A 26227-nucleotide genomic window follows, 5' to 3' on the forward strand; every position below is an offset into this window, starting at 1 on the left:
TTATTTCGGTAAACCACGGAATCACAACAGCTCGCAGTCTAACCAGTTGTACGTTTATTGCGTTTACTTTTAAGTACATGTTAAAGTATCTACCGATACCTTTTCTGTTTACACGTCTTGATTTTAGCCGGCAAGAGCACAAAATGCATAGCGAGCATACGAAATATTTCAATAAGCTTCCAACCGGCTTTTCATACACAGAGGAGGAACCGGCACATACGAAAGAGAGAGAGAGAGAGAGAGAGAATTTTCTATTTTCTCTGAGTACGATGATACTCACCTACTACACATTTGTCCTCCGGTGAAATGGGTGAATATTTGTGGGATGGTCGGATGCTAGCGTCATCGGTGTTGGTAGCGCAATGGTACCTATTCCGTAATCACGTGGTTGAGCCTTTCTTTTCTTTCTCTGGTCAAATAGACACAGGCCTGGTATGAGATCAACTATTATCAATATTAATGTTGTAATGCTACTGGACGGTATTTGGACCGCTGCGGTACAATACAATCAAATTTGGTCCCCTTTAGGTTATATGGTGCAGCGGAAGAGATTGCCTCCCGAGGTCTGCTGTGGCAGTATTTCTTAAGCATTCGTCGTGGTTTGGCGTGGTTCTCCCGCGGTGTACATTCGGCCGAAAATTTTCCTTCGTTTCCCATTGCTGTGTGAAGGGTGTGCGGGTGTTTAGAGAGGAATTCGTTGGTCAGTGCATGCGGATTCGATGTTCTTGTGAGGTCAAGTCTCGTTGAAATTGGATTCCAGTGAAACTTGAGTGACCGGACGGAAGACGGTGCGGTTTCCTGACCCCTAGGAGTGGTTAATCTTCACCGCAGTACAAGCTTAGAGCCATCCTCTTCCTGAGTAAGGTTAGCCATTGACCTTTATTTGACATTTAAACAATTCTCTGACAATTGCTTGCTGATATGGTGGTTTGTCCAGTATGACCAAATAATTGTGTATTTACGATGTGAAATGAATCCAAACTGCACGGGATCGTATGAATTATTTGTGATAACGGTTATCACCTTCCAAGTGCTGTCAAAAATAGAATAGAACATTTGGATTACTACAAGTTCAATAAACCGAAATCGTCGCAACGTAATTAAGTTGAGTAAGGGAGACTTGCATTGAGTACACTTTCCCAAATAAACGTTCATGTACACAGTGAAATAAGATGCTGCCTGGGATGAAATTCACCACACATTAGACATATTTGAGTTATTTAACCTTTTCCAATGTCTTTCCTCGAAAATACCTGCCACGCTCTTGGACTATTGCATAACCTGTCAGAATGAGCAAAACAACGGCTAATAAAATTGTTTCCATTTGATCTAGCAAAACAAATGATAACAAACGACCACGGAAGTTGTCACCAAGGGCCAGTGTGTGTGCAAGATGCACAAGCGCGAAAATAGTTTTTGTTTACAAACATTTAATGCACTCTAGATTACGGGTGTTTCTCTGCAACTGTTCGCGTTACCACGCCGCACGAGCTAGTTGTTGCACGCGTCAAACCATTCAGCTTCCGTGAGGACACATGCTTCATTAACACATAATCCGGAGAGAGATGATCCATATCGCACAAGTCAAAGTCAAGGTCATTCGGTGACCTTGAACTAGTTTTTTTTCGTGTTGCGCGGCTGAAGAACAGTATTATTATCACTTGGAAATGTGGCAATAACGCACTCAAGTTCTTTCTAATGACTGATTTTAGAAATGGATCATTAATATATGTATTAATAGCCAGTAAATTCACTCCTAGAATGGGCGAAAGAAAATTTGAAAATATGTTTACGCCGAGTTGAAGAATAGAGAATGGGTTATTCGTGTTCGTGGAATTTGATGTTACTATTTATTTCACATCGTTTATGTATTTGTTTGAATGAAAGGTGCAGTGCAGAGGAACTAATGCAACTAATGGTAAACAAGATAGTTGGATTTTAAGTGTCTGCGCTAAGCTTCCAAGAAGGTATTAAAGACCGATTCCTTCACCCTCGATTAACGTTTAAGCAAGGTTTAAACGTACTGGTAAACCCGGTTTAAAAGTAAAGCGAGGATGAAGAAATCGACCGTAAGTCTATTTGATTCTTTATGCGACTTTTACTGCCCATGATCGCATATCGGTCCCATTTGCATTGTTGGTGATTCTCCTTTTACTGCCAGAATCGTCATTATATTAGGTCTACTTTGTACTACATTTATAATATAGACGACTTTGTTCTAGAAATCGTGCAAAAATAACAAGTCGAATTGTCTTATTTTTAAAATGACTGCATGCCAGTCCCATTTGGAAGATGATCGCACTTCAATCCCTCTCAGATGTTCAACTATTTTTATGTAATAACTGCAATGACTCAGGACTGAACATCCATATGCTTTTAGTTTATTTGGTGTTCCTTAATTTTCGATGTCAACGTTTGGCACGAAGTGTCACGCCCCTCCACACTCCATACTCTGGGACTCATTGATTAATTGCCTTATCATATTGAAAAATCCTGACTATATTTTTAACTGCTTCACTTAAGGGGGGGCAAGGGTTTCAGCGTAAAAACACTTTTCTGCATTTTTTTAGAACTTTGGGTGAAGCGAACTTTTGTATATTAAAATGCAAAATTTCAATAACATTCTGTAATTTTTCCATGCAAAAATTTCGACAAGCTACTCGGTGACGAAGCCTTTTGTAGAACGTCTCTGGAAAAAAAACACGTTTTGCGGTGTTAACTGCCATTCAAAAACTACTCAACCAGGGTCGGCGGAATACTTTTTTCCCGAGTGGGTAGTGAGGTTCGAAGTGATTTGTAACCCGATTTGGTGGATACTAAAGCCCGCATGACAGTGTTAACTAATGGGAAGGTATCTCCGACGACCGACATCCTTTCAGGAATAATGGAGGACGATTGGAATACCGAAGGCAAAAAAATTCATAATAATCCACTTTTCAATATAAACCTACCGAAACAAAGATAAGCCACTTAACACCATCGATATATCGTGTGATCTAACTTAACAACACTCGGGCGTGTAGCATTTTGTCTGCGTACCCGCCCAGGAAGTAGAGATTGATGGTGTAGTCTCCGAGAGGGGTTTACTTGCGAAATAAGGGGTTAGCTCCTTTCAGAACCCTTCGATTAAGGCAGTGGAAATTCTTGTATCTAGAGCTATTGCGTTCATCGAAAATCGAGGACTATAAGAAAACTTAATTTCCATTAGCCTCACTCCGAGCGTTTCACTGGATCAGTTCTTCAAAAGTTGATTTCTTTGAACGGCACTCGTCTACCTATTCGCCTTTTTGTACAGAGGGACATAATATAATATAAAATAATATTTAATATACTATAATATAATTTCGGGGGGGCAGGCATAGCGTAGTTGGTAAATCGATTGCCTTGTACGGCAATGTTTCAATTTCTAGCTATGGATAAAACATTGGAATTTCATCATTTGAAACCTAAAAAGGTGCTGTGCTGCACCTTATAAAACTTATGGTTTTATATAGGGAAAATATGGGAGCTCCTGAGTGCTTTATCTGAAAATTCTGACCAAATCACCAGATATACTTTTAGTTTGAGTTATTTGATATTACTCCATTCCGGATAATGAGGAAGGGGGCGCTTAGATTAGTATGGTAATGAGAAGCCGGACACTTAGACATTAGGGACCTTCCATAAATGACGTAGCATTATATGGGGGAGTTTTGTATTTTGTGATGATGTGTGACGACGGGGGTTAGGGGGTCATGGGGCTTTTTAAAGGGGAATAACCAACATCGTTTTTTATTTTTTTTTTTTTGATTTGCGGGGTCAAAGGGAGGGGGAAATAGTTACCGTCAAGCTACGTAATCACTAGGTGGGTATTTAGAGGTTTGTGACGAAATGCTACGATGCCCTCCCTGGTGTTAAAAATCACTCAAAAATGCTACGTCATTTATGGATGGGGTCTTAGAAGGAGATATTTATGAAAGATCGAGTAGCTTCAACGAGTTTTTTAGTATTTTTTGTCTGAGGACGTTCGAAAATTGGCAACTTTCATGAGACAATGGAAGTTTAGAAATCCCAAAGGTATCAAAAAATCTTGGTTAAAAAGGAAGGTCGTGCCTTGCTTCAGGTCTTGTCCAATCATTATAAGTTTAATGCGCATTTTCGGAGTATTGGGGTCGTTGAGAGTGGTCTCTGCGCTTGTGGTGACGGTTATCGCAACATTAAACATGTTGTCTGGTCGCGCGGCTAATGTTCTTGCGCCAGATCTCCGTTAAACGAATAGTGACGGCGCCGGTGGTTGAGTGGTAAGTGTGACCGCCACTCATTCCAGTTGGCCTGGGTTCAATTCCAGCCGAGGTCGTTGAGATTTTTCTGAGGTGAAAAAATCTGTGGTCACGTCTTCCTTCGGAAGGGAAGTAAAGCCGTTGGTCCCCGGTCCATGAAATTGGTGGATTGACATCTAGTCCAGGTAGTTGAATCACCTCTCTGGCGTCGGTAAAGAAGAAGTGTATATCCAACTTCTATACTCTACTAACAAAAATATCCTCCTCCCGTGATACTTGTGGAGTGCGCAGTAGTATATACGGCCTCTAGCAAAAGCAAGTATCGGACTAACAATTCCTTCCCTTTCCTTCCGCGATCTACGTTCGGGCCTGGCTGGCGCCGGTATTGATCAGAAACACTTTGGGATTACCAGGAGTTGCACATTGAAAGATGTTTCGCTAATCCCAAGCATAACTATCTACTGATTCTCTGTGCAACTTCAGCTAGTCCCGATCGATAACGGAGTAGCAGCCAGGAGTGGTCGCACAAGCTCAAGCTCAGATCTCCGTTAAACGAATAGTTTCGGCCTCGTTCCAGTCCGAGATGTGCTGGTTATCCATGATCTCTCATATACATTTTTTAAACACGATAGATATCCTAATTTAGTTATCTCTTCTCATGTTGGTTGACATGCTAACAGCTCCCTGGAAATCTGATCCCAAGAGTTCCCAGCGTGTTCAAGGAGGCCAACCACCGATCTGGTTCATGATGTACTGCCAGTGATTTCCTGTTTGCCAAAATGCTGCAAGTTTAATTTCCTTTCTTTTCTGTCATTGTTGTCCGCCCTCTCCTCACCTCTCCTTATACGGTCTTTTCTACTGATGTTGGAATCAATCCCTCTTGTGTATGTCTTTTGTCTTCCTTATAAAAAGGTTACAAGTGCTTCTGCTTGTTTCGATTTCTAATCAAATAATTGCTCTTGTCAAAAAATTACAAATTGTGTATCTAGTCTTTAAAACTATTTTTAACTGCATTCATTAGTCTGAATAAAATTGCATTATTTTTTTGTATATCGACTTGACTAAAAACATGAAATTGTTACGCATCGAGAATTTCAGACGCATGCATTTTCTGCGCGAAACGCATGCGTAGTTTTTTTCAGGTTTTTGTTTGTTCCAAACTTTCGAGTGGGTAATTCCCCCCTCGACAATATTCGAGTGGGTAGTACTACCCATACTACCCACGTATTCCGCCGGCCCTGGATGGCTCCTTCAAGAATCCTTTGCTTCAGTTAAGGAAAATTCTGGCTTGTAAGCAATTGCGTCCAGCAAAAATGGAGCAGTATAAAAAACAATTTATTTTCCATCAGCATCAGTCCCTCGCCAGATCTTCTTCTTCTAGTTCTGGTTATTTTTCGTCGGCCTATTTCCGCTACGAGGCCAAACACCGACGCCAGAGAGGTGACGACTCCCACTATCTGAACTAGATATCGACCCATCAACTTATGGACCGGGGACCAACGGCTTTACTTCCCTTCCGAAGGAATGCGTGACCTCAGATTTTTCTCACCTCTGAAAAATCTCAACAACCTCGACTGGGATTGAACCCAGACCAACTGGGGTGAGTGGCGGTCACGCTTACCACCCAACCATCGGTGCCGTCCCTCGTTAGATCTGCTCTTCCAAACTTTGTTCTTTTGAACAGGCCTCGTGCTTGTGCCGTCATTGCAAACAATTGGGCCTACAGTTACGTATTGTAGAAACAAAGCACAGTGTGAAAATGCGGAGATAATCTTGAAAAATCTTCCTACTGTGGAGAGACTCCGCATGATCTCTCGACATTTCCCGTATATAAATTATGCAAGGAAAAATTGAAGCACTCTTTTAAGGAACGCCCCTAGAAGAAAAGGTAAAGAGGGCTACGCCACCAGCTACGACTAATTTCTACGCTTCCTTGTTCACTAAAGAGCGAGAGTCTGATCATCCCATTGTGAAATTATCTTCAAATGTGCCTAAAACTTTTCGAAAGAGAAAAATCATTTCGTTCCTCAAAAAGGCCTGAGAGTATCTCTTGAAGGGTACTGTTACAAAATCGAAGTAAGTGGTTCCTGGTCTCGGAAATCTTAGAAACTAGCAGGAAATCCCACATGGGATATCAAAAACCCCAAGTATCTCCTTATTTCAGTCCCTACATTTTCCCCAGGTTTTACACTATACATTTGCATTCTGCGAAAACTAGTTAACTTCCGACGTAGAACTTCTACAATTTTACCCTTATTCGCCAGGGTCGAGTAAACACTAAAGAGGAGCTTTTTTGAGGATCAAAATGTGCTTTTCTTCCAATCAGATTACCTTTTGCTCAGTACCAGGCAATGAAGTTATTGTTTGTCAAGTCCGACGCAATGGGAAAGACTTATTGACGGTATGCCACGATGATAACCGATCTGTCTTGCTGCGTGATATTTGCGACAATTTCAATATGACCATCTTGAATATGGTAGAAATGACACGAATTCCTACTCCACCAGCACGGCCAAGCGCGTTAGATTTATCGTTGTACTCTACTTCGCTACAATTAGCGTGTCAAAACAAAGGATTCTTCCGGTGGAAACCTACTAGGTTTTGGCTGGCTTAATTTTCGACACTGCGATCAAAGGTTAGACGAAACAAGTACCCGGCACTTCGTAGTGCGCAGAGATTGCTCAGAATTGTACGCGAAAAGGTCCTATAAGGACTTTTTGAACGACGGTTTGACCGATTTTTTCCGAATATACGCGACCCTAGAAACGCAAATGATGAAAGCTGAAAAAAGCGGTTATTAGCACCGGTTCGTCGACAGATTAACGAGAGAAACAATGTTTTGTCTGGTGGCTAAGGTCTACTTTGTTATTCGATTCGACCTTTGATCGAAATACACGGAACCAAGCATCCTATTTCGGCGACAGTAGCTTTGCATGTAGATCCACATTCCTACCATAGACCTTTCGCAATAAAATGGTAATACTGTATATAAACGTAATGATTTTTCTTTAAATACACCAATTTATCTGACAGCAAAAATTTCAGTTCTTTCGCATTGCTCCATTCCGGGTAATGAGAAAGTGGGTACTTAGGCATTCGAAGGTAATACTTATGAATGATTGCGTAGGTTCAACGAGTTTTTTTCTTCTAATTCATTTGACACGTTGCGTTAGCACAACTGAGCCGTGGATCTTTCGTGTTTTTACAAGATGTATAAATGAAAAAAATAAAGTTACTGCATGCCCGTAGGGTCTTGTTGACGCAGCTTGCTACTGCGTGTTGAGATCGTTTTTCTTGGGGGTGATACATTAGTTGTGTTATCCTCTGCAACTTGGGGGCCAGTCTGTCTGCCTTCTCTTCACGCCCATGTCGTCAGAAGTGCAGCTTTCATGCTGCTCATTATCGGAAGTTCTAGTTTGTTTTTTTTGTCCTTTCGGGGCGCTTTTGTAGCTCCGTCCTTATCGGCATTTGATTCTTATTTTATAATTCGTTTATTTGACACGGCTCATAGCGGTAGCTTAACGGAGCCGTGGATCTTTTATATGTTTACAAATGTAAAAATAAAAATATAAATAAATATTATTATAATACTGGATCTCATGCGCGCAACTTTTTATTGCGAGCGGAGACCTTCTTTCGCGGGGTTTGCTGGCAATCTGCATCTGGGGGATCATTTAATTCTTTTTTGTTTTTCACGTCCAGGTCGAAGCCGGCTTGGTGTCCGAGATCGGATGTTTTTTCCCTGTTTCTTGCACTTATTGTTGACCAGGGTGAATCCGTCACTGTTATTGTTATCCTTGCCAATGTTGCTTACAGTTGATTTGGCGGTACTGGATGCTTCTTTTGTGGTTGTCATTATGGTCTGTGCAACTGCTGCCACAAATTTGGCCACCGTTTGTGGTTCAGGCATTGGTATTGCAAACTCTGTTTCGGATTGGTTTGCCGTAGATGAGTTGGCAATCGGTTGAGATGCGTCTTCCTCTGCATCTTCCGCGCAAGGTTGTCCATGACGAGCTGTCTGATTACAATACTTGCACGTAGGGGTTTGCCCCTCATGGGTGCATAGCGTAGTTTGCATAATTGTAGTTCCGTGAGTTTTGAGTTTTATTGTCAAGTAGGAGGGTATAGGCCTTTCAATCCGAATCCTAACTTCAAAAACGCCGTTAGAAGTACCCGGGAAGAAGTTTCTCCAAGTATCAGGTGTAACGGATTCTACTTCTCTGTATTGCGACATGCATTTTGCAATTGGCTCATGAGGGGTACGAGGTGATAGGTCATATAACCTTACATCTATATAATCATTCTCAATATATACGGGAATCTTAATTCCAACGTTGTCACTTTCAACCACGTGTTTTAAGTTGTTCTTCAAAACGATACGCTCGGCTTGTGCTAACGTGTTGAATGATATTAACACTGCACTGCGAAGATGATGATACTGAAGGTACAACACTTCCGTAAGTTTAAGTTGCATTTTTACCTTCAGAAGGTATTCCACTTCACTAAAACTCGGTCGTTTTGAACAAAATTTAAAGTCAACGACCGCAGCGTTGGGTCGGAGTAGAGCTTTACTCATGATGACAAGAATAGTCCGATGTTTCCTTTGTTCTCGAAACAATGTACGTTAGATCGAGAGACCTGTTGTTCGCTTGGCTCGATTGTACGTCTGACTGCGGCAGAAGTAGAAAGTAGACTGGCATTTGATTCTTTATTGGTGGTGTTGGTTGTTGGTTTGAAGGCATTTGATGTAATCGTTTTTCTTCGCTTTTGGTTGAAGCAATTTTACTGGTACTGGTATTGGGCACGATCATTATTGATTTAGTGTTTGTCACTGTTCGATCCTCAGTCGTTGGTTTAGCAACCAGTTGTGGTTTAGCATACGACGACTGTGTATCAGTCTTGCTTGAAACAGATGGAATTTCCTTAGCAGCCTCTGCGCAAGGTTTTCCGTGTTGTAGCGGCTGATCACAGAATTGGCACGTAGGTATCTGTCCTGGAAACGTGACTAATGTTCGCTGAATGTGTGTGACACCTTGGATTGATTTGCATTGGATGGTTAGGTAGGAGGGGATAGGTTTTGTCGGACGCCTTTTCAGTACACGCACGCCGTTACGAAGACCCAGCAAGAAGTTCCTCCAAGTATCTTTCTTATGCACTTCTCCGTATTTTGACATGAGTTGTTTTATAACGATAGCATTAGTACGCGGTGCAAGGTCAGGTTGCTTTACTTCAATAATGTTATCGTCTAAATATGTTGAGATGCTGTATAAAATGTCATTATATTAGAAGGCGAGTTTCAAGTTGTTCTGCGAAGCAAATGATTCTGCTTGGATAATGTTTTTGAATATAATCGGTACCGCATGACGTAGATGATGGAATTGCATAGCATTAACTTCTGCTATGTTGAGCAACATATTCAATTACAACAATTGCTCCACTTCACGAACTAAACTAACTTTCCATTGTCAATCATTGTTTGTTCACGTTTCACACACTAGGTAGAAGGAACGAAATTTTGCGTTGGCTAATAGACAAAGCAGCACAAGAGTAGATTTGATTGCGTACCTTGTTATAACGGAGGAGAAACCAAACTGGTTCAACGAATTTTTCAGTATTTCTTGTCAGCGGACGCTCGAAAATTGGCAAATTTAATGGAACGATGGAAGTTTAGGAATCCCAAAAGTATCAACAAACCTCGGTCCAAGGGGTGGATGAGGGTCGTGACTTCATTCGGGCGATATCTCGGGTCATGTCCAAGCATCTCCGACGTATTGGGGTCGTGGAGAGCGGTCTCTGCGCTTGTGGTGACGGTTATCGCGGCATTAAACATGTTGTCTAGTTGTGCGTTTAGCAGTCTGACCACCAGATATCCGTTAAACGAATCTCTTCAGCCTCGTTCCAGTCCGAGATGTGCTGCTGGCTGCTCTCTACACAATAAATATCCAAATTTAGTTATCACTTCTTTTTTGGTTGATATGCTAATAGCTACTTGAAATCTTGCATCTTGTCCCCAACTATTTTGGCACCGTTTAGCTTTTGTCCTGGTGAGTCGTTTAGATGCTGATTCCATGAGCCATTTAGCTACTGTTTCCGTGAGTCATTCAGCTCCCAGTCTTATCACGCTCTACTCGGAAAGTCTCTGGCGAAGAACTCACCCTACTCCAACTAAGAGTTTTCCGACGGAAGAATTCACCGATACCCACTTCTTTGAACCATTTAGCTCTCAGTTTTATCGATATCTATTCGGATAATATCCGGCGGTGAGTGCCTTGGCAGCGCAGTTTCTCTCGGTAGCGATACCTGTTTCATGGGCCAATTAGCTCCCATTTTAATCACGATATAGCGGTAGATCTACTTTACTGTGAATTCCCCGGCGGCCATTCAGCTCCCTACTTCGTCCCAATCTACTTGATCTAGTCCAGGTTTCCACGATGCCAATTGTCTCTACCGTCAACATCTTCACTTCCTCGAGGGTCTCGTTGGTTATCGTCAGGACAACGTCATTTGCAATGCCGACGATCTAGACCTGGACAGTTGCAGTGTTACGACTCCGTTGTACATTATATTCCATAGCGTTGGGCCGAGCATGCAGCCTTGAGGTACTCCCGCCGTGACCTCAATCCGACTCCGCCACATGTTCGTATCGTAGACCAGTACTCGGTTCTGTAAGTAAGTTTTCAGAATTTTGCACAAATAGTCCGGGACCCACATTCTGGGCAGCGCTACAGCGATAACTACCCGGTTGGCACTGTTGAACGCGTTCTTCACGTCGATCGTAATCACGGAACAGTAGCGATTATCCCTTCTCTTTTGTTCTAACGCTTTCTCCGCGCTCGCAATGCCTGTGCGAATGGCGTTCACCGTCGAGATCCCTTTCCGGAATCCGAACTGTCTTTGCGTCCTAGCCTGTTCTTTCCTTTAGTGTAGTTCGTCAGCCTGTCGAGGATAACGCTTTCCAGAAGTTTACCAAGCGTATCAAGTAGCGTCTACTTCTCTGCACAACTACTCGTAGCAGGTGGACTTACTAAATATTCTTGCGTTAAAAATGTCACCTTACACTCTTCCCTGACTGCCTCAGATCTTGCTATCTGAACGCGTCTTCTGGCCTTCAGGAAGGCAGCATGTAGGATGCTGAGCTTTTCGTTACATCAATACGATGGACGCCAGCAGTTCCATTTTCCTCGGCATTGTTACGTCACCCACCCTCGCTATTATTTCCGACAGCTCATCGGTATTCGAAATTGGAGCTAGGCTAACAGCACGAAGTGCTTACACAAAAAGCTTCTTATCGAAGTTCTTTATTTCCCACCTCCACTCGCCAGACCTCACTCTTCACGTTACAATGCAAATCCGCCGACCAATGGTTTAGTGGATCACCTGGTGGTCGCTATGTGTGTACTGCTCACTAACTCGCCAATTTATGTTATCCGACAGCGAAGGACTGCAGAATGTTATGTTGATGTTGGATTCCCGACCGTCTTTACGGAATGTCCTAGGGGAACCTTGATTGCACAGCCTTACATCCAGCTTCGCCATGACTTCCAACAGGCTGTAACCTCGCCTCACCCGTTTGTACTCTGGGCATAAGAAGCCTCCCTTCATGTGGTCCTTTCCGCCCTAATTTGTGCAGAGCAAACACTTCGGTTGCTTTGTGCAACCTCTAGTAATGTGTCCCTTCTCTTCACATTTTATGCACCGATCAGATCTGTCCGGGCCTCTACAGATTCTTGCCTGATAGCCCAACCTAGGCACCTGAAACACCTATCTGTTTGTTTAGTGGTTCTAGGGATTAATCGTAACGAAAACGCCGATAATCCGACTTTAATCTTACCGGTCGACATAAGTTGGTTGGCTGCGGTTGGCGATAAGGCTGCCTGTGTGCCACTGAACGTTTTCTTCAACTTGATTGAAATCTGCTTTTTCTCCTGGTTACATTGCTCTAGTAGTGCGCCCCTCCCTTCGTCTTCCACTGTGATCTCTTCCAGATTCCTGCACTCGACCACTGCTTTCTTAACTAAAGCTCTTACGTTCGCTTCTCCTCCACGAGTTCCGCAGTGATGCGAATGCTCATCACATCATTTGGGGCAGCTCAGACATCGATCTGAGAAGCTCGGAACTGATGGAGTACATAAGTAGTATAAATTTCCATGTTCTGAATGTGGGAAACTGACCCACTTTTGCGAGGTCTGGGAGGGAGGAGGGTCTCTATCCGATCATAAATATTTATTTTTCGATCATTTTGATGTCAACTTCAATGTGGTAACATCTACAAACTCTTTTTGGAAAACTTGGCGACTAAGTTTCATCGATATTTTCCAACAATTAGTCAACTAGATGACTTGGATGACGTCGTGGATACGACAAACTCATTCACAGTAGCATCATACGAAGAAGTTTGTCCACTTCGTACTGTTAAAACGACTTGGGGAACCCCGTGGTGGAGGGCTGAGCTTGAAAGAATGAAGAAGGATATGAGAAGAGTTTGGAACCGGCGTCAGCGTGATGATTCCAGGGCTCTCAGGTCCGTTCGTAGTGCATATAAGAAATGTTTTATATCTGCAGGGCGGGCTGGCTGGCAAAACTTATGCAGTATGCACTGATGCCTCTTGTCTGAACGAGGCTAGCAGGTTAATTAAAATTCTCTCGAAATCAAATGATTTTCAGATGGCCTCCTCAAAAACCAGTGTGGTGTCTATGTGACGGACGAAAAAGATGTTCTTAATTGTCTCTTCGACACACACTGTCCAGGTTGTAATGGTCCGGAGCTGAACAATGTTCACAGATTTCATTCTGGTGTTTCGGACTCGTGGGCGTTAGCACGCACATTGGTTTCCACTGAATCGGTCAAGTGGGCAGTTGACAGCTTTGCTCCATACAAATCGCCTGAAAAAAATAGAAAAAGAAAGCCTTCTAGCTCAAGCAATCTAGCTTGTGTGTATTCCTAAATATTGAGGGTGCTTTTGACAATGTGTCCTTCCAGTCTATTCTAGAAGCCACGCGCGGTCATGGGATACCTGCACGTATCTCGGGTTGGATAAACGCAATGCTTAGTAACCGCATACTTTGCTCGTCACTGCGACAGGCTGAGATGCGGAAGTTGAGTATTTGCGATTATCCTCAGGGCGGCGGTCTGTCACCTTTGTTATGGAACTTGGTAGCCGACGGCTTGTTGAAGAAACTCAATGAGCTTGGATTTCCAACCTACGGGTTTGCTGACGATTACCAAATACTAATTACTGGATTTTGCATCGGAACACTTTTTGACTTGATGGAACAGGCATTAAGAGCTGTCGAACAGTAGTGTCGACAAGTTCAATTATCAGTTAACCCAAGCAAAATTCAATGGTTATTTTCACGAAGAAACGAATAACAACCGGGGTTCGTCCCTTGCAGTTCTTTGGTTCTGAGCTACTATGTGCCAGTGTTTCAAATAAACCACACATTTCACACCAAGGAGCCTGTTTCCAAAGGAGCGGTGGAAACCAATCATTGTTATGCACGTTTCTGGGAGTGAGTAAAAAAATCAAAGCAATCCAAGTGGGTTTTGACTCTTAGGTTTTCACTCCTGGTTTTGGCTCCTCCTGTCCACTCTGGTTTGTGATTCTTGTTCTGTCGCCGCTTATAGACCGAATTTAATTTCAAACTCTGCTAATGTCTTGTTGAAAAAAGACGTTTTTCAGACCTTTTTTGCATTTGTGGACAAAGTGTGCCAAAATCCAACGGTAGCGTGCGTTGTCGATGCTCTTTGAAAAAATAAGGACCGGATGATTGTTTTGGAGCAAAATCCAGCCGAAACAGTTACTTTCTGGTCGTGCAGTGGTGTTTGATGCATAACATGTGGGTTCTGTGTCCCCCAAATTCGACAATTTTGTTTATTTACTCCGCCGGAAAGGCTGAAGTGAGCCTGTCATATTTTTTACGATAAGCACGCACAGTTTTCATTATTGAACGATCGTTTTCCATGTAATGCGCTATGATTTCAGCGCGTTATTTTGGTATAAATCGACTTATAACTAAAATGGCACTAAATGATGTTTCAGAATGTGTTTATCTGTCAAAATCGGCTGGAAAATGGCGGAGTTGTTCAATGTTGAAATAGGATACATCCAGATGGAGCACCCTGTATATATTGAAGCAAATCATTTGTTTTCAATTTAATTTTCTTTAACAAATATATTATTATAACAATAATCACGTGCAAACATATCTCAAATCCGGTGTAAAAATGTTTCTGGTGAAGTGATGAAATCCGAAAGTTCAAATGCATAGTGGAAGGATGCAAAACAGGTGTACTATTTATTACTGTAATGGCCTAAGCCTAGCCTAGTACGCTAACCATTGAATGCTGACCTTTTAGGTCTATCGAAAAGAAGCTTTCGCCATGAACTGTACCAAGGATCTGCTTGGCTTATGTGCTTGATAAAAAGAAAAGTGAAAATCTAAATTGATCGCGGGCTTTTAAACTATATGCTGCAATTATAATCTAGTAACCTGTTTTCACTCCATGGCGGTTTTGACTCCTCAGGAGCCAAAAAAAACCATGAGTGATGAAATCATGGATTTTAATGATTTGTCAAACTATGGTTTCTTCAACGCATGCTGATTGGAGTGATTTTTGCAGATCAAGTCAAATACGTTGGAGTTATATTGGATTCCAAACTGAATTGGTCTGCTCACATTGAGTTCAGAATCAAGAAAGCGTGCATTGCCTTCGGGCAGTGCAGACGAACTTTTGGAAAGACCTGGAGTCTCAAACCTAAGTACATCTATTGGATTTACACGACAATTGTACGACCAATACTGCCATATGGATGCTTTGTGTGGTGGCAGAGAGGAGAGGTGATAACAGTCCAGTCAAAGCTAAACCATCTGCAAAGAATGACGCTCATGGCGTTGACTGGTGCTTTCACCACGACTTCGACTGTCGCTCTTGAGGAACTTCTAAATATCAAACTATTACACATACACCTCAAACAAGAAGCACTATCATGTGCATACAGACTGCACGTTACTGGGCTTTAGAACAGTAGCCATGTTGATCTTGCTACCAGTCATACGCGATTGTGGTCACAAATGGTTACATGGGGTGAAGATATTCTTGCTCCCAGTGATATTACAATCACATGTAGTTTTCCTTATAGGACATTCCATGTGAAGTTTCCCTCTCGAGAGGAGTGATTGTCTGGCTTTATGGAAATACAACAACAAACGCAAGTGGTCTATTACACTGACGGTTCTCTGATGGAGGGAAGTGCTGGTGCTGATGTCTACTGTCGTGAAATGAGATTGGAACAATCTCACTCACTAGGTAGATACTGTACTGTATTCCAAGCAGAAATCTTTGCGATTATATGCGGGATGCAATCGGCCCTTCAACTGAGTTTGTCCGGCAGAGTTATAAACTTCAGCTCCGATAGTCAGGCTGCAATCAAGGCCCTTTACTCAGACAAATCCCGGTCCAAGCTAGTGATCGCGTGCCGAACCCAAATCGAAGAACTAAGCATTGTCAACATTATCTACCTTGTCTGGGTGACTGACCGGACAATGAATGGGCTGACGAATTGGCCAGGACAGGTAGCAATTGACTTCGTGGTTCCTGAGCTCGCGCTGCCAATTTCGACAAGTTGGATAAGGGAAAAAATACGGTCCTAGGCTTCGCCCGAGCACCGCAATTATTGGAGAAATCTACAAACGTGTCGCCAAACAAAGGCGTTTCTAGAACAACCGTGCCCAGTGATTTCGAAAAATCTCCTACATTTTTCGAAGCTCCACTGCGGCACAGGGCTTTTACCAGCCACGGAACCTCACATCATCTGATATGCAACAGTCCAGCGGTAGTGCAATTACGATTAGAGCATCTCGCATATACCTCTCCTGGCGCGACAAAAGCGCTTATTCCTTCTTTTTTCTTCTTTTCGTCCTTTTCTGTCTGCTTTTTCCTCCTCTCTTCTACGGTTCGCCATTCATTCTCTATTTGTCGGTTATTTCGCTGTCTTTCCTCCTCCTCTCGTGGTGTTTCGCTTACTCTTTTCACACCCTTCGGCGTCTCATAGGGTTCTGCTTTCGCTATCTCCGTTGTCTTCAGTGTCTTTTCAGCGTTTTCAGCTCTCTCCAGGCTGAGGCTGAATCTGGCTTATCAAACGTAATAATTCTTATGTAAAAAGCCAAAGAATTCGATTGAAGATGTTTAATAAATTATCAATAATTTATTCTTTGTACTTTTGTACATAATAAATACTATTGTCCATTTGCCATAATCAGTCTCCTTCCGAGAAATATAATCAATGATTATCAATCATGCTAAACTGCCAACTGCAGTTACGGGTAGATTGAGAGTAAAATGATTTCGCCCTTCTGGGCGATCATCCTAGCTATCTGCAATCTATTCTCTGAACTTTTGAACATAAAATACACAAATTTCCTAATTGTTTCCGAAATGTCAGGTTTTTATCTGAAAACACGAAATATGGCATTAAGGCAGCTCGGTTCGTTAGGAAAACTCGACGGTCAAGCATTTTTCCAAATTCAAAAAAGACTTATCTACAAACAGAATGCGAAAAAAAAATTCACACTTTTATTTATCACTGATTTTTTTAACCTTACTTTTCTACTTTGACATTACTGCCCATAATCGCAAGTTAGTCCCATGTTCTATGGGATCCCAGGTTTACACAGGACTGATTTGCGATTATAGGCAGATTAGATCTCGGTGGTTCATGCATTTTTAAATTATTTGGCTTTCTGATAAAAATTTTGATTTCCGATTTTCTTTCCAAAAATTTCCTTAGTCCGTAGAAATTTAGTAACTTAGTACTAGTTTTTTTTCGGATTTCGTTTGTTTAAACACCGGGCCCCGTGGTGGTGGAGGAACGCTACGTGGGAAGCTGAGCTGCAAGCAACCGGGCGGGTCATAGGTGGTGGATAATGCTTAATCGCGATAGCAACTAGTTGTGATTCGCGACCCGAACCAGCAGCGGGGGCTGACTGCGGGTGTGGTAGGACGAGGTAGTGGGCCCTATACGTCCTAGGCCTAAATACCACATGCCCTAAAGCAGCCCTGACAAGGCGAGCCAGTGCCGCCTTTAAATAAGCGCTTAGCCCAAATCCCTCTCCTCCCGTTATCCTTCCTTCCTTCCTTCCTTCTGCGGCTGTTCGCCCATCTGAATATGGAAGCTGTTCTTCAATGTCAGCTTCTTTCACCGAACAGCCTAGATAAGCCATGTAGTGTCGGTAGTGGTTGTTTCAACCGGCTAAGAATTACACTACGGACTACCTGTTTCAGTGGTAAAAATCTACCATACAGGGAACCCCAATTCCATAGTGTCATGCGACCCGTGCTATGGGTAAAATTGTTGAGGGGGTTTAAAACATTCTCAATGGCGAACGGAGCCTGGGAAGAGTCGGGCGAACTCCCCAGTACGCTGCATTACGCAGCGGAACGTTCACTCTACACTCCGATTTTTTTCACCGATGATCCACTTAATTTTGCCGAATTTTTGTTGGCTGGGGGTTTGCAGAGACTCTCGGCTGATGGTAGTTCGGTGAAGTTTTGTTGAGTCTCGATTATCAAATTTCGATGTGTACAGATGAACCTGCCCAGAGGCCGTGTGGTATCCGGCCTAGAATTGAGCCACTGGAGTCCTGCTGCCATGTCGTAGGAGGCGACTGAAAGTAGGAGACCCTAAGTCAAGGTGTAGTTCCGTGCCGAGGACTTAATGATTGGAGGGTCTAAAATATGCCAGTCGCGCACGGAGCATTTTGGGTTTTGCCCTTGCTGTGTTATGCGAATCTCTGACACAGTGGACCATTATTTTCTTCGCAAATCGTGGGAATCAAATGATCATGTCCCATTTAAACCTGATATGGCTCGCTAAATGCGTTAACATCCCAACTCGCTTGGTGTCCTCTAGTTGTTGTGCAATTTGTGTTGGAGATGAAATGTACAGTTCTCTAATCAACAATGGTTAGAATAGCACAAGTCAATCTCCAACATAAACGTACAGCAACTATGAATTTATCTCGACTCATGCAGGAAGGTAAAGCTTCCATAGCATTGGTTCAAGAACCGTATTTCCATAAAGGAAACTTCTATTTTGGAAAGTTACTTAACACTGCCTTCATTGCTTACAACAAGACAGGCATGACTAACCCACGTGAAATGCCTCGTGCTTGCATTCTTGCAAATAAGGCTATTGACGCGTGTCTCATATCGGAGCTCACAACTCGCGATATCTGTGTTGTCACAGTTACATTGACTGTCGGAAACGTAGACAAGAAATATATATACTGTTCAGCATACCTACCGCATAACGAATCATCTCCTTCTGATGATTTCAAAAGCGTTGTATCATATTGTAGCAGAAATGGGCTTCCGCTCATTATCGGCAGTGATGCGAATGCTCATCACATCATTTGGGGCAGCTCAGACATCAATCTGAGAGGCTCTGAACTGATGGAGTACATAAGTAGTACAAATCTCCATATTCTGAATGTGGGAAACCGACCAACTTTTGCGAGGTCTGGGAGGGAGGAGGTGTTAGACATAACACTTTGCTCTGATAGAATTTTGCATGAACTGGGAAATTGGCAGGTTCCAAATGAAACTGAACCGTCTCTATCCGATCATAAATATATATTTTTCGAGCATTTTGATGTCACCTTCAATGTGGTGACATATCGTAATCCTAAGTCTACAAACTGGGACCTTTTTTTGGAAAACTTAGCGACTAAATTTCATGGATATTTTCCAACAATTAGTCAACTAGACGACTTAGATGACGTCGTGGATACGACAAACTCATTCATATTAGCATCCTACGAAGAAGCTTGTCCACTTCGTACTGTTAAATCGACTAGGGGAACCCCTTGGTGGAGGGCTGAGCTTGATAGAATGAAGAAAGTTATGAGAAGAGCTTGGAACCGGCGTCAGCGTGATGACTCCAGGGCTTTCAGGTCAGCTCGTAGTGCATATAAGAAATGTCTTAGATCTGCAGAACGGGCTGGCTGGCAAAGCCTATGCACTAATGTCTCTAGTCTGAACGAGGCTAGCAGATTAAATAAAATTCTCTCCAAATCGAATGATTTTCAGATGAACTCCTTGAAAACCAGAGATGGTGTTTATGTGACAGACGAAAAAGATGTTCTTAATTGTCTCTTCGACACACACTTTCCAGGTTGTATCGATCCGGAGTTGATCAATGTTCACAGATCTCATTCTGGTGATTCGGACTCGTGGGCGCTAGCACGCACATTGGTTTCCACTGAATCGGTCAAGTGGGCAGTTGACAGCTTTGCTCCATACAAATCACCCGGAAAAGATGGGATACTTCCCGTGCTACTGCAAAAGGGATTTGATATTCTTAAACATGTCTTGAAAAAGATTTTGCTTTCCAGTCTTGCTACCGGGTATATCCCGAAAGCATGGCGAGAAATAACTGTTAGATTTATTCCCAAAGGGGGGCGCTCAAGCTATGAAGAAGCCAAGAGTTTTAGGCCTATCAGCTTAAGTTCTTTTCTTCTGAAAGCTTTGGAACGGATAATCGATCATCACATCAGGAACGTTAGTTTAGTTGAATATCCTCTGCACAAAATGCAACATGCATATCAGTGTGGGAAATCCACGATCACTCTGCTTCACGATGTTGTTTACAACATTGAGAAAGCCTTCTCGCTCAAGCAATCTAGCTTGGGTGTATTCCTAGATATTGAGGGTGCTTTTGACAATGTGTCCTTCCAGTCTATTCTGGAAGCGACGCGCGGTCATGGGATACCTGCATGTATCTCAGGTTGGATAAACGCAATGCTTAGTAACCGCATACTTTGCTCGTCACTGCGACAGGCTGAGATACGGAAGTTGAGTATTTGCGGTTGTCCTCAGGGCGGCGTTCTGTCACCTTTGTTATGGAACTTAGTAGCTGACGGCTTGTTGAAGAAACTCAATGAGCTTGGATTTCCAACCTACGGGTTTGCTGACGATTACCAAATACTAATTACTGGATTTTGCATCGGAACAATCTTTGACTTGATGCAACAGGCATTAAGAGCTGTCGAACAGTGGTGTCGACAAGTTAAACTATCAGTTAACCCAAGCAAAACTTCAATGGTTCTTTTCACGAAGAAGCGAATAACAACCGGGGTTCGTCCCTTGCAGTTCTTTGATTCTGAGCTGCTGTGTGCAGATCAAGTCAAATACGTTGGAGTCATATTGGATTCCAAACTGAATTGGTCTGCTCACATTGAGTTCAGAGTCAAGAAAGCGTGCATGGCCTTCGGGCAGTGCAGACGAACTTTTGGAAAGACCTGGGGTCTCAAACCTAAATACATCTATTGGATTTACACGACAATTGTACGTCCAATACTGTCATACGGATGCCTTGTGTGGTGGCGGAGGGGAGAGGTGGTGACAGTCCAGTCAAAGCTAAACCATCTGCAAAGAATGGCGCTCATGGCGTTGACTGGTGCTTTCACCACGACTCCGACTGCTGCTCTTGAGGCACTTCTAAATATCAAACCATTACACATACACTTAAAACAAGAAGCACTATCATGTGCATACAGACTGCAGGTTACTGGGCTTTGGAACAGTAATCATGTTGATCTTGCTACCAGTCATACACGATTGTGGTCACAAATGGTTACATGGGGTGAAGATATTCTTGCTCCCAGCGATATTACACTCACTTGTAGTTTTCCTTACAGGACATTCCATGTTAAGATTCCCTCTCGAGAGGAGTGGTTGTCTGGCTTTATGGAAAGACAACAACAAACGCAAGTGGTTTGTTACACTGACGGTTCTCTGATGGAGGGACGTGCTGGTGCTGGTGTCTACTGTCGTGAAATGAGACTGGAACAATCTCACTCACTAGGTAGATACTGTACTGTATTCCAAGCAGAAGTCTTTGCGATTATGTGCGGGGTGCAATCGGCCCTTCAACTGAGTTTGTCCGGCAGAGTTATAAACTTCTGCTCCGATAGTCAGGCTGCAATCAAGGCCCTTAGCTCAGACAAATCCCGGTCCAAGCTAGTGATCGCGTGCCGAACCCAAATCGAAGAACTAAGCATTGTCAACACTATCTACCTTGTCTGGGTGCCCGGACATTGCGGTATTACTGGAAATGAATGGGCTGACGAATTGGCCAGGGCAGGTTCAGCGATTGACTTCATTGGTCCTGAGCCCGCGCTGCCAATTTCGACAAGTTGGATAAGGGAAAAAATACGGTCCTGGGCTTCGTCCGAGCACCGCAATTATTGGAGAAATCTACAAACGTGTCGCCAAACAAAGGCGTTTCTAGAACAACCATGCCCAGTGGTTTCGAAAAATCTCTTACATTTTTCGAAGCTCCACTGCGGCATGCTGACCAGGGCTTTAACCGGCCACTGCAAACTCAATTATCACATGGCAACTATTCAGCGCGCTGAGTCTTTTTCATGTGATCTTTGTGAATCCGACTACGGAACTTCATATCATCTGATATGCAACTGCCCAGCGCTAGCGCAATTGCGATTACGAGTCTTCAGCCGTCCTTATATAGACGAAACCATGTTTGGTCGACTGAAACTCAGAGACATACTAAAGTTTCTTATCCAATGTGGTAAAGAGCTTTAGGCTTATTCGCAGGCAAGTTGAACTACTTGTGAGTTTAATTTACCTGTTGTTTATTTTTTGTTTTGTGCTGTTTTTCCCACCCTTCCAAGTCTACTTCCCCACACCTCCTTGTCCTTTCCTTCCGCTCAGGAAATGATGAAAACACACGGCAAGGCACAAATCCCCGACTATGTACGGGGAACGTGCCATTTGAGCCAATATATTCTGATTCCTGATTCCTGATAGTACTAGTTTTTTTTCGGATTTCGTTTGTTTAAACACCAGATGCTAATGTTTCATGCTATTGTTATACACATTTCATAAATAATTTTATTCGATTTTTAACATTTCATGCACAAGACTCATCGGCTTTCTACGCTCATCGCGAAAACCTAATTGTCCGAAAGTTAAAATAATTTGCTGCAACCATCACCTGTTGTCACTGCTAGCTAATTTAATCTGATCATTCCACAAACCGCTCGAATGATCCTTCATGTCAGCTGCGAAAATGTGCTGCCAGTCTCACGCATGCTACTCGCGAGGAGAGTCCATTGGCGTCGCACGTTCCTAAAAATAACGTCTCGTTGTGGCGCGAGTCGCTTTCTCTTGCAACTCATGCGGTGCCCGTTGCACCGAGCAAATCCTTAACTTGACCTTGTTGTCTAACTCACAGTTGTCACGTTGTTTTCATTCCCCAGCATGAGCAGGCGCTATTCGCGTGTGGAGTCCAGCTCCGATCTTCTCGCCTTCTTGGATCGTGGGCATTCCGCCAACACTGAGAACCGGTGGACGTTCGAGGTCGCATGGGAGGTGGCCAACAAAGGTATATCTCTTTGCTCGTCGAAAACTATTCATTCAACTTCTATACATGTTTTTTTTTCGATAATCTAGTCGGTGGAATCTACACCGTAATCCGCTCGAAAGCGTTCGTGTCTACGGAGGAACTTGGTGACCAATACTGTCTGATTGGTCCGTACAATGACGCATCCGCCAGAACGGAAGTGGAGGCTTGCGAGTTTCCGAACAATGGACCACTGTACGGAGCAGTGCACGCAATGCGCAATCAAGGATTCAAGGTACATTGTGGCCGTTGGTTGGTGGACGGCAATCCACAGATCATTTTATTCGACATCGGATCGGCCGCATGGAAATTGGATTCCTATAAGCATGAACTGTGGGAGTCATCCAACGTCGGAATTCCCCATTTGGATATTGAGTGCAATGATGCTATCATTCTTGGATATACCATTGCCTCATTCATAGCTGAGGTAAAACTTATTAGTTTCTAATAATTGAAATGGAAAGCTAATAAACCTGGTTCTTTTTTTTCTATTTCAGTTCAAAAACTGTGCCGAGGCATACTCGCATGACAATGAGTACGGACCGCCACGTATTGTAGCTCACTTCCACGAATGGCAAGCCGGAGTTGGTTTGATAGCACTTCGTACACGTCACGTAGATGTTGCTACCGTATTCACTACTCATGCCACACTGCTGGGCCGATACTTGTGTGCCGGAAATACTGACTTTTACAACAATCTTTCCAAGTTTCCTGTTGATGAAGAAGCCGGCAAGCGGCAAATCTACCACCGGTACTGCCTGGAACGTGCTGCAACTCATTTGTCTCACGTGTTTACCACCGTCTCTGAAATCACTGGCTACGAATCGGAACATTTGCTCAAACGTAAACCGGACATCATCACACCAAATGGGTTAAACGTGAAAAAGTTTTCTGCCATTCACGAGTTCCAGAACCTGCATGCTTTGGCCAAGGAGAAAATTAACGAATTTACGCGGGGTCATTTCTATGGTCACTTTAACTTTGACCTGGACAAAACGCTGTACATGTTCATTGCCGGGCGGTACGAGTTTACCAACAAGGGAGCGGACATCTTTGTTGAATCGTTGGCTCGATTGAACCATCTACTGAAGTCTCAATTGCCGGATGTAACCGTTGTCGCATTTTTGATTTTCCCTACCAAAACTAATAATTTCAATGTGGAATCCTTACGTGGTCATGCGGTCTGTAAACAGCTGCGCGACACGATCAACAGTGTTCAGCAACAGGTGGGGAAGCGAATGTTTGAAGCATGCATGCGGGGTCATCTTCCCGATGGTAACGAGCTGCTGACCAAGGAAGACGTTGTCAAAATCAAACGTTGTCTGTACTCGCTTCAACGTGACACGAACCCTCCGGTGACCACCCACAACGTGGTAGATGATTGGAATGATCCAGTTCTGGAGTCAGTTCGGCGCTGTCATCTGTTCAACACGAAGTACGATCGGGTCAAAATTGTGTTCCATCCGGAGTTTTTGAACCAAACCAATCCGTTGTTCGGTTTGGACTACGAGGAATTTGTGCGTGGCTGCCATCTGGGTGTGTTCCCGTCCTACTATGAACCATGGGGCTATACGCCTGCCGAGTGCACCGTAATGGGCATTCCGAGCATTACAACTAATTTGTCCGGGTTTGGTTGCTTCATGCAAGAACATATCGCTGATCCAAAATCGTATGGTATCTATATCGTGGACAGACGCCACGTCGGATTGGAAGAAAGTGTCCAGCAGTTGTCTCGATTTATGTACGATTTCTGCAAGCTGAATCGACGCCAGAGAATCATCCAGCGAAACCGCACAGAACGTTTAAGTGATTTGCTGGACTGGAGAAATTTGGGAATTGTACGCATTTGCAACTGTTAGTGTCAGACCTTGCGTAAAAAAGTAATTCAATTCCTTTTATTTCAGTACTATCGTCAAGCTAGAATAAAAGCATTACAAACGGTCTACCCGAACTACATAGACGAATCGGAGAGCTACCTTAAACGAGCTGCTGACTTCAGCTATCCACGCCCTATCAGCGCTCCTCCGAGCCCGAGTTCTTCTAGTATGCTCAAAATAACCATTCAAAAATAATTCAGTAATTATCAACATCATTTCTTATTTCAGGACACACTACCCCAGCACCATCTCTGCACGGTTCCGACGACGAACAGGACTCGGTGAATTCGGAGGAAGAACTAGAAGAGTTGAAGAAGGTCAATATGAACGACTAAACCTCATACAGCGGAAAATATTTAGACAGCTACAAAATTGACAAAAAATAGAATGACATTAGAGAACGAGTCTATTCACCTCCCCAGTTGACCCTAACAGCAACATAGACCGGCTTCTTGGTTAGGTAGTAGATGTTCCAATTTATCAATATCGTGCTACTTACCCTTCCAGGAACATCGCTTCTTGCCATAGGATATAGGTTGCGTTACCATGGATATTTTAGAATTAATCTTTATCTGTTCGAAATAGCGCCGTAGAATCGTAGCAGCGCACCACCGCCTCCTCTAAAAAAAATGTACGCAACCTAGGTCCAATCGGAGTGATATCTGGCGCAGCCTCAGATAGCAGACGTTTAGGCTTACATTGAAAAAGTGTGTAAACACATTCTACTGCTATTTCGAATTAAGTGTGTAACTAAACCACATTAAGCAAACGTTTGATGGTGGTGCAGCGATCGACACTAAGTTATTGGAGCGTGCAACTGTCAAACTACGCGTAGCGATCAGTTTGGTAGATAGTAGTAGTGAGCCACGGATTTCCAAGATATTTTCATTGGAAAGTGTATACAGGATTATAAGCTAATTTTAATCCAACCTAAACGTCTGTTATCTGTGGTACAACTTTTTTTTCCGGAAGTTAGAAAATTTATCTTTCTAGTTCACATGTTAGAGCAGCTATAGTACTACTTTTGTGTTCAGCCATAAGAGTAATGTTAAATAGAGATTATAGAATCACAGAGCAACTTTATATAATAAATGTTTTTTTATTTTTATAAAGTTCTTTATTTTAAATAATCACATGAATATAAAATCTGTTTAGAGTTGTGGCATCATTCTTCCAGGTACTGTTGCTTTATTCAACCGATCTACTCATATATTTTTTTCAAACAAGTCAGTTGAGCAAAATGAACACCACATTCAATATTTTATAACTTAATCCAAGCTCAATATTTTGGTATAAAGGTATTGGTATAAGTATTATCAACAACATACCGTGCTTCAGATATATAGGCACAATATGGCAATATGAATCATATCTTGAATTCATAGAGTGCTCCATGTTTTAAATATTTAATACTTTACGCAAAAAGTGCCCTTTGAATAGGGGAACCCGGGGCTATAAAGATCGTGGGGGTCATTCAGACCTCGATTTCTCCGAAAATCGTAAGACTTTCTGACTGTTGAACATATTCGTGAAAGCACCATACTGAAACGAAAGATGAATCTAATTTTGCAGTTTTTTAAAGAAAGGAAATACGACGTGTTTCATTTTTTCGCCATCCTCAAAACAAAAATCATTATAATGGTAAAAACACGATTAAAGTAACAAA

The 26227-nt window shown here is 42.9% G+C and overlaps 1 protein-coding gene across 1 annotated transcript; it reads left to right on the plus strand.

The window, feature by feature from the left end:
- Positions 1 to 567: 567 nt before the first annotated feature.
- LOC131684441 (glycogen [starch] synthase) lies at positions 568 to 25673 on the plus strand. The gene is made up of 6 exons (XM_058967308.1): positions 568 to 864; positions 22542 to 22666; positions 22735 to 23111; positions 23182 to 24522; positions 24589 to 24727; positions 24790 to 25673. The coding sequence occupies exons 2-6, from the start codon at positions 22543 to 22545 to the stop codon at positions 24894 to 24896; spliced, it is 2088 nt and encodes a 695-aa protein (XP_058823291.1). The 5' UTR covers positions 568 to 864; position 22542; the 3' UTR covers positions 24897 to 25673.
- The last annotated feature ends 554 nt before the right edge of the window (positions 25674 to 26227 follow it).

The sequence above is a fragment of the Topomyia yanbarensis genome, chromosome 2 (assembly GCF_030247195.1).
Source record: "Topomyia yanbarensis strain Yona2022 chromosome 2, ASM3024719v1, whole genome shotgun sequence".
NCBI classification, from domain to species: Eukaryota; Metazoa; Arthropoda; class Insecta; order Diptera; family Culicidae; genus Topomyia; species Topomyia yanbarensis.

Bases quoted from the DNA above. Each gene is read 5' to 3' on its own strand.
- LOC131684441 (XM_058967308.1), top strand. From the start codon at position 22,543: ATGAGCAGGCGCTATTCGCGTGTGGAGTCCAGCTCCGATCTTCTCGCC. The intron at 22,667-22,734 runs GTATATCTCTTT...TCGATAATCTAG, and splicing joins ATGGGAGGTGGCCAACAAAG to TCGGTGGAATCTACACCGTA. The intron at 23,112-23,181 runs GTAAAACTTATT...TTTCTATTTCAG, and splicing joins TTGCCTCATTCATAGCTGAG to TTCAAAAACTGTGCCGAGGC.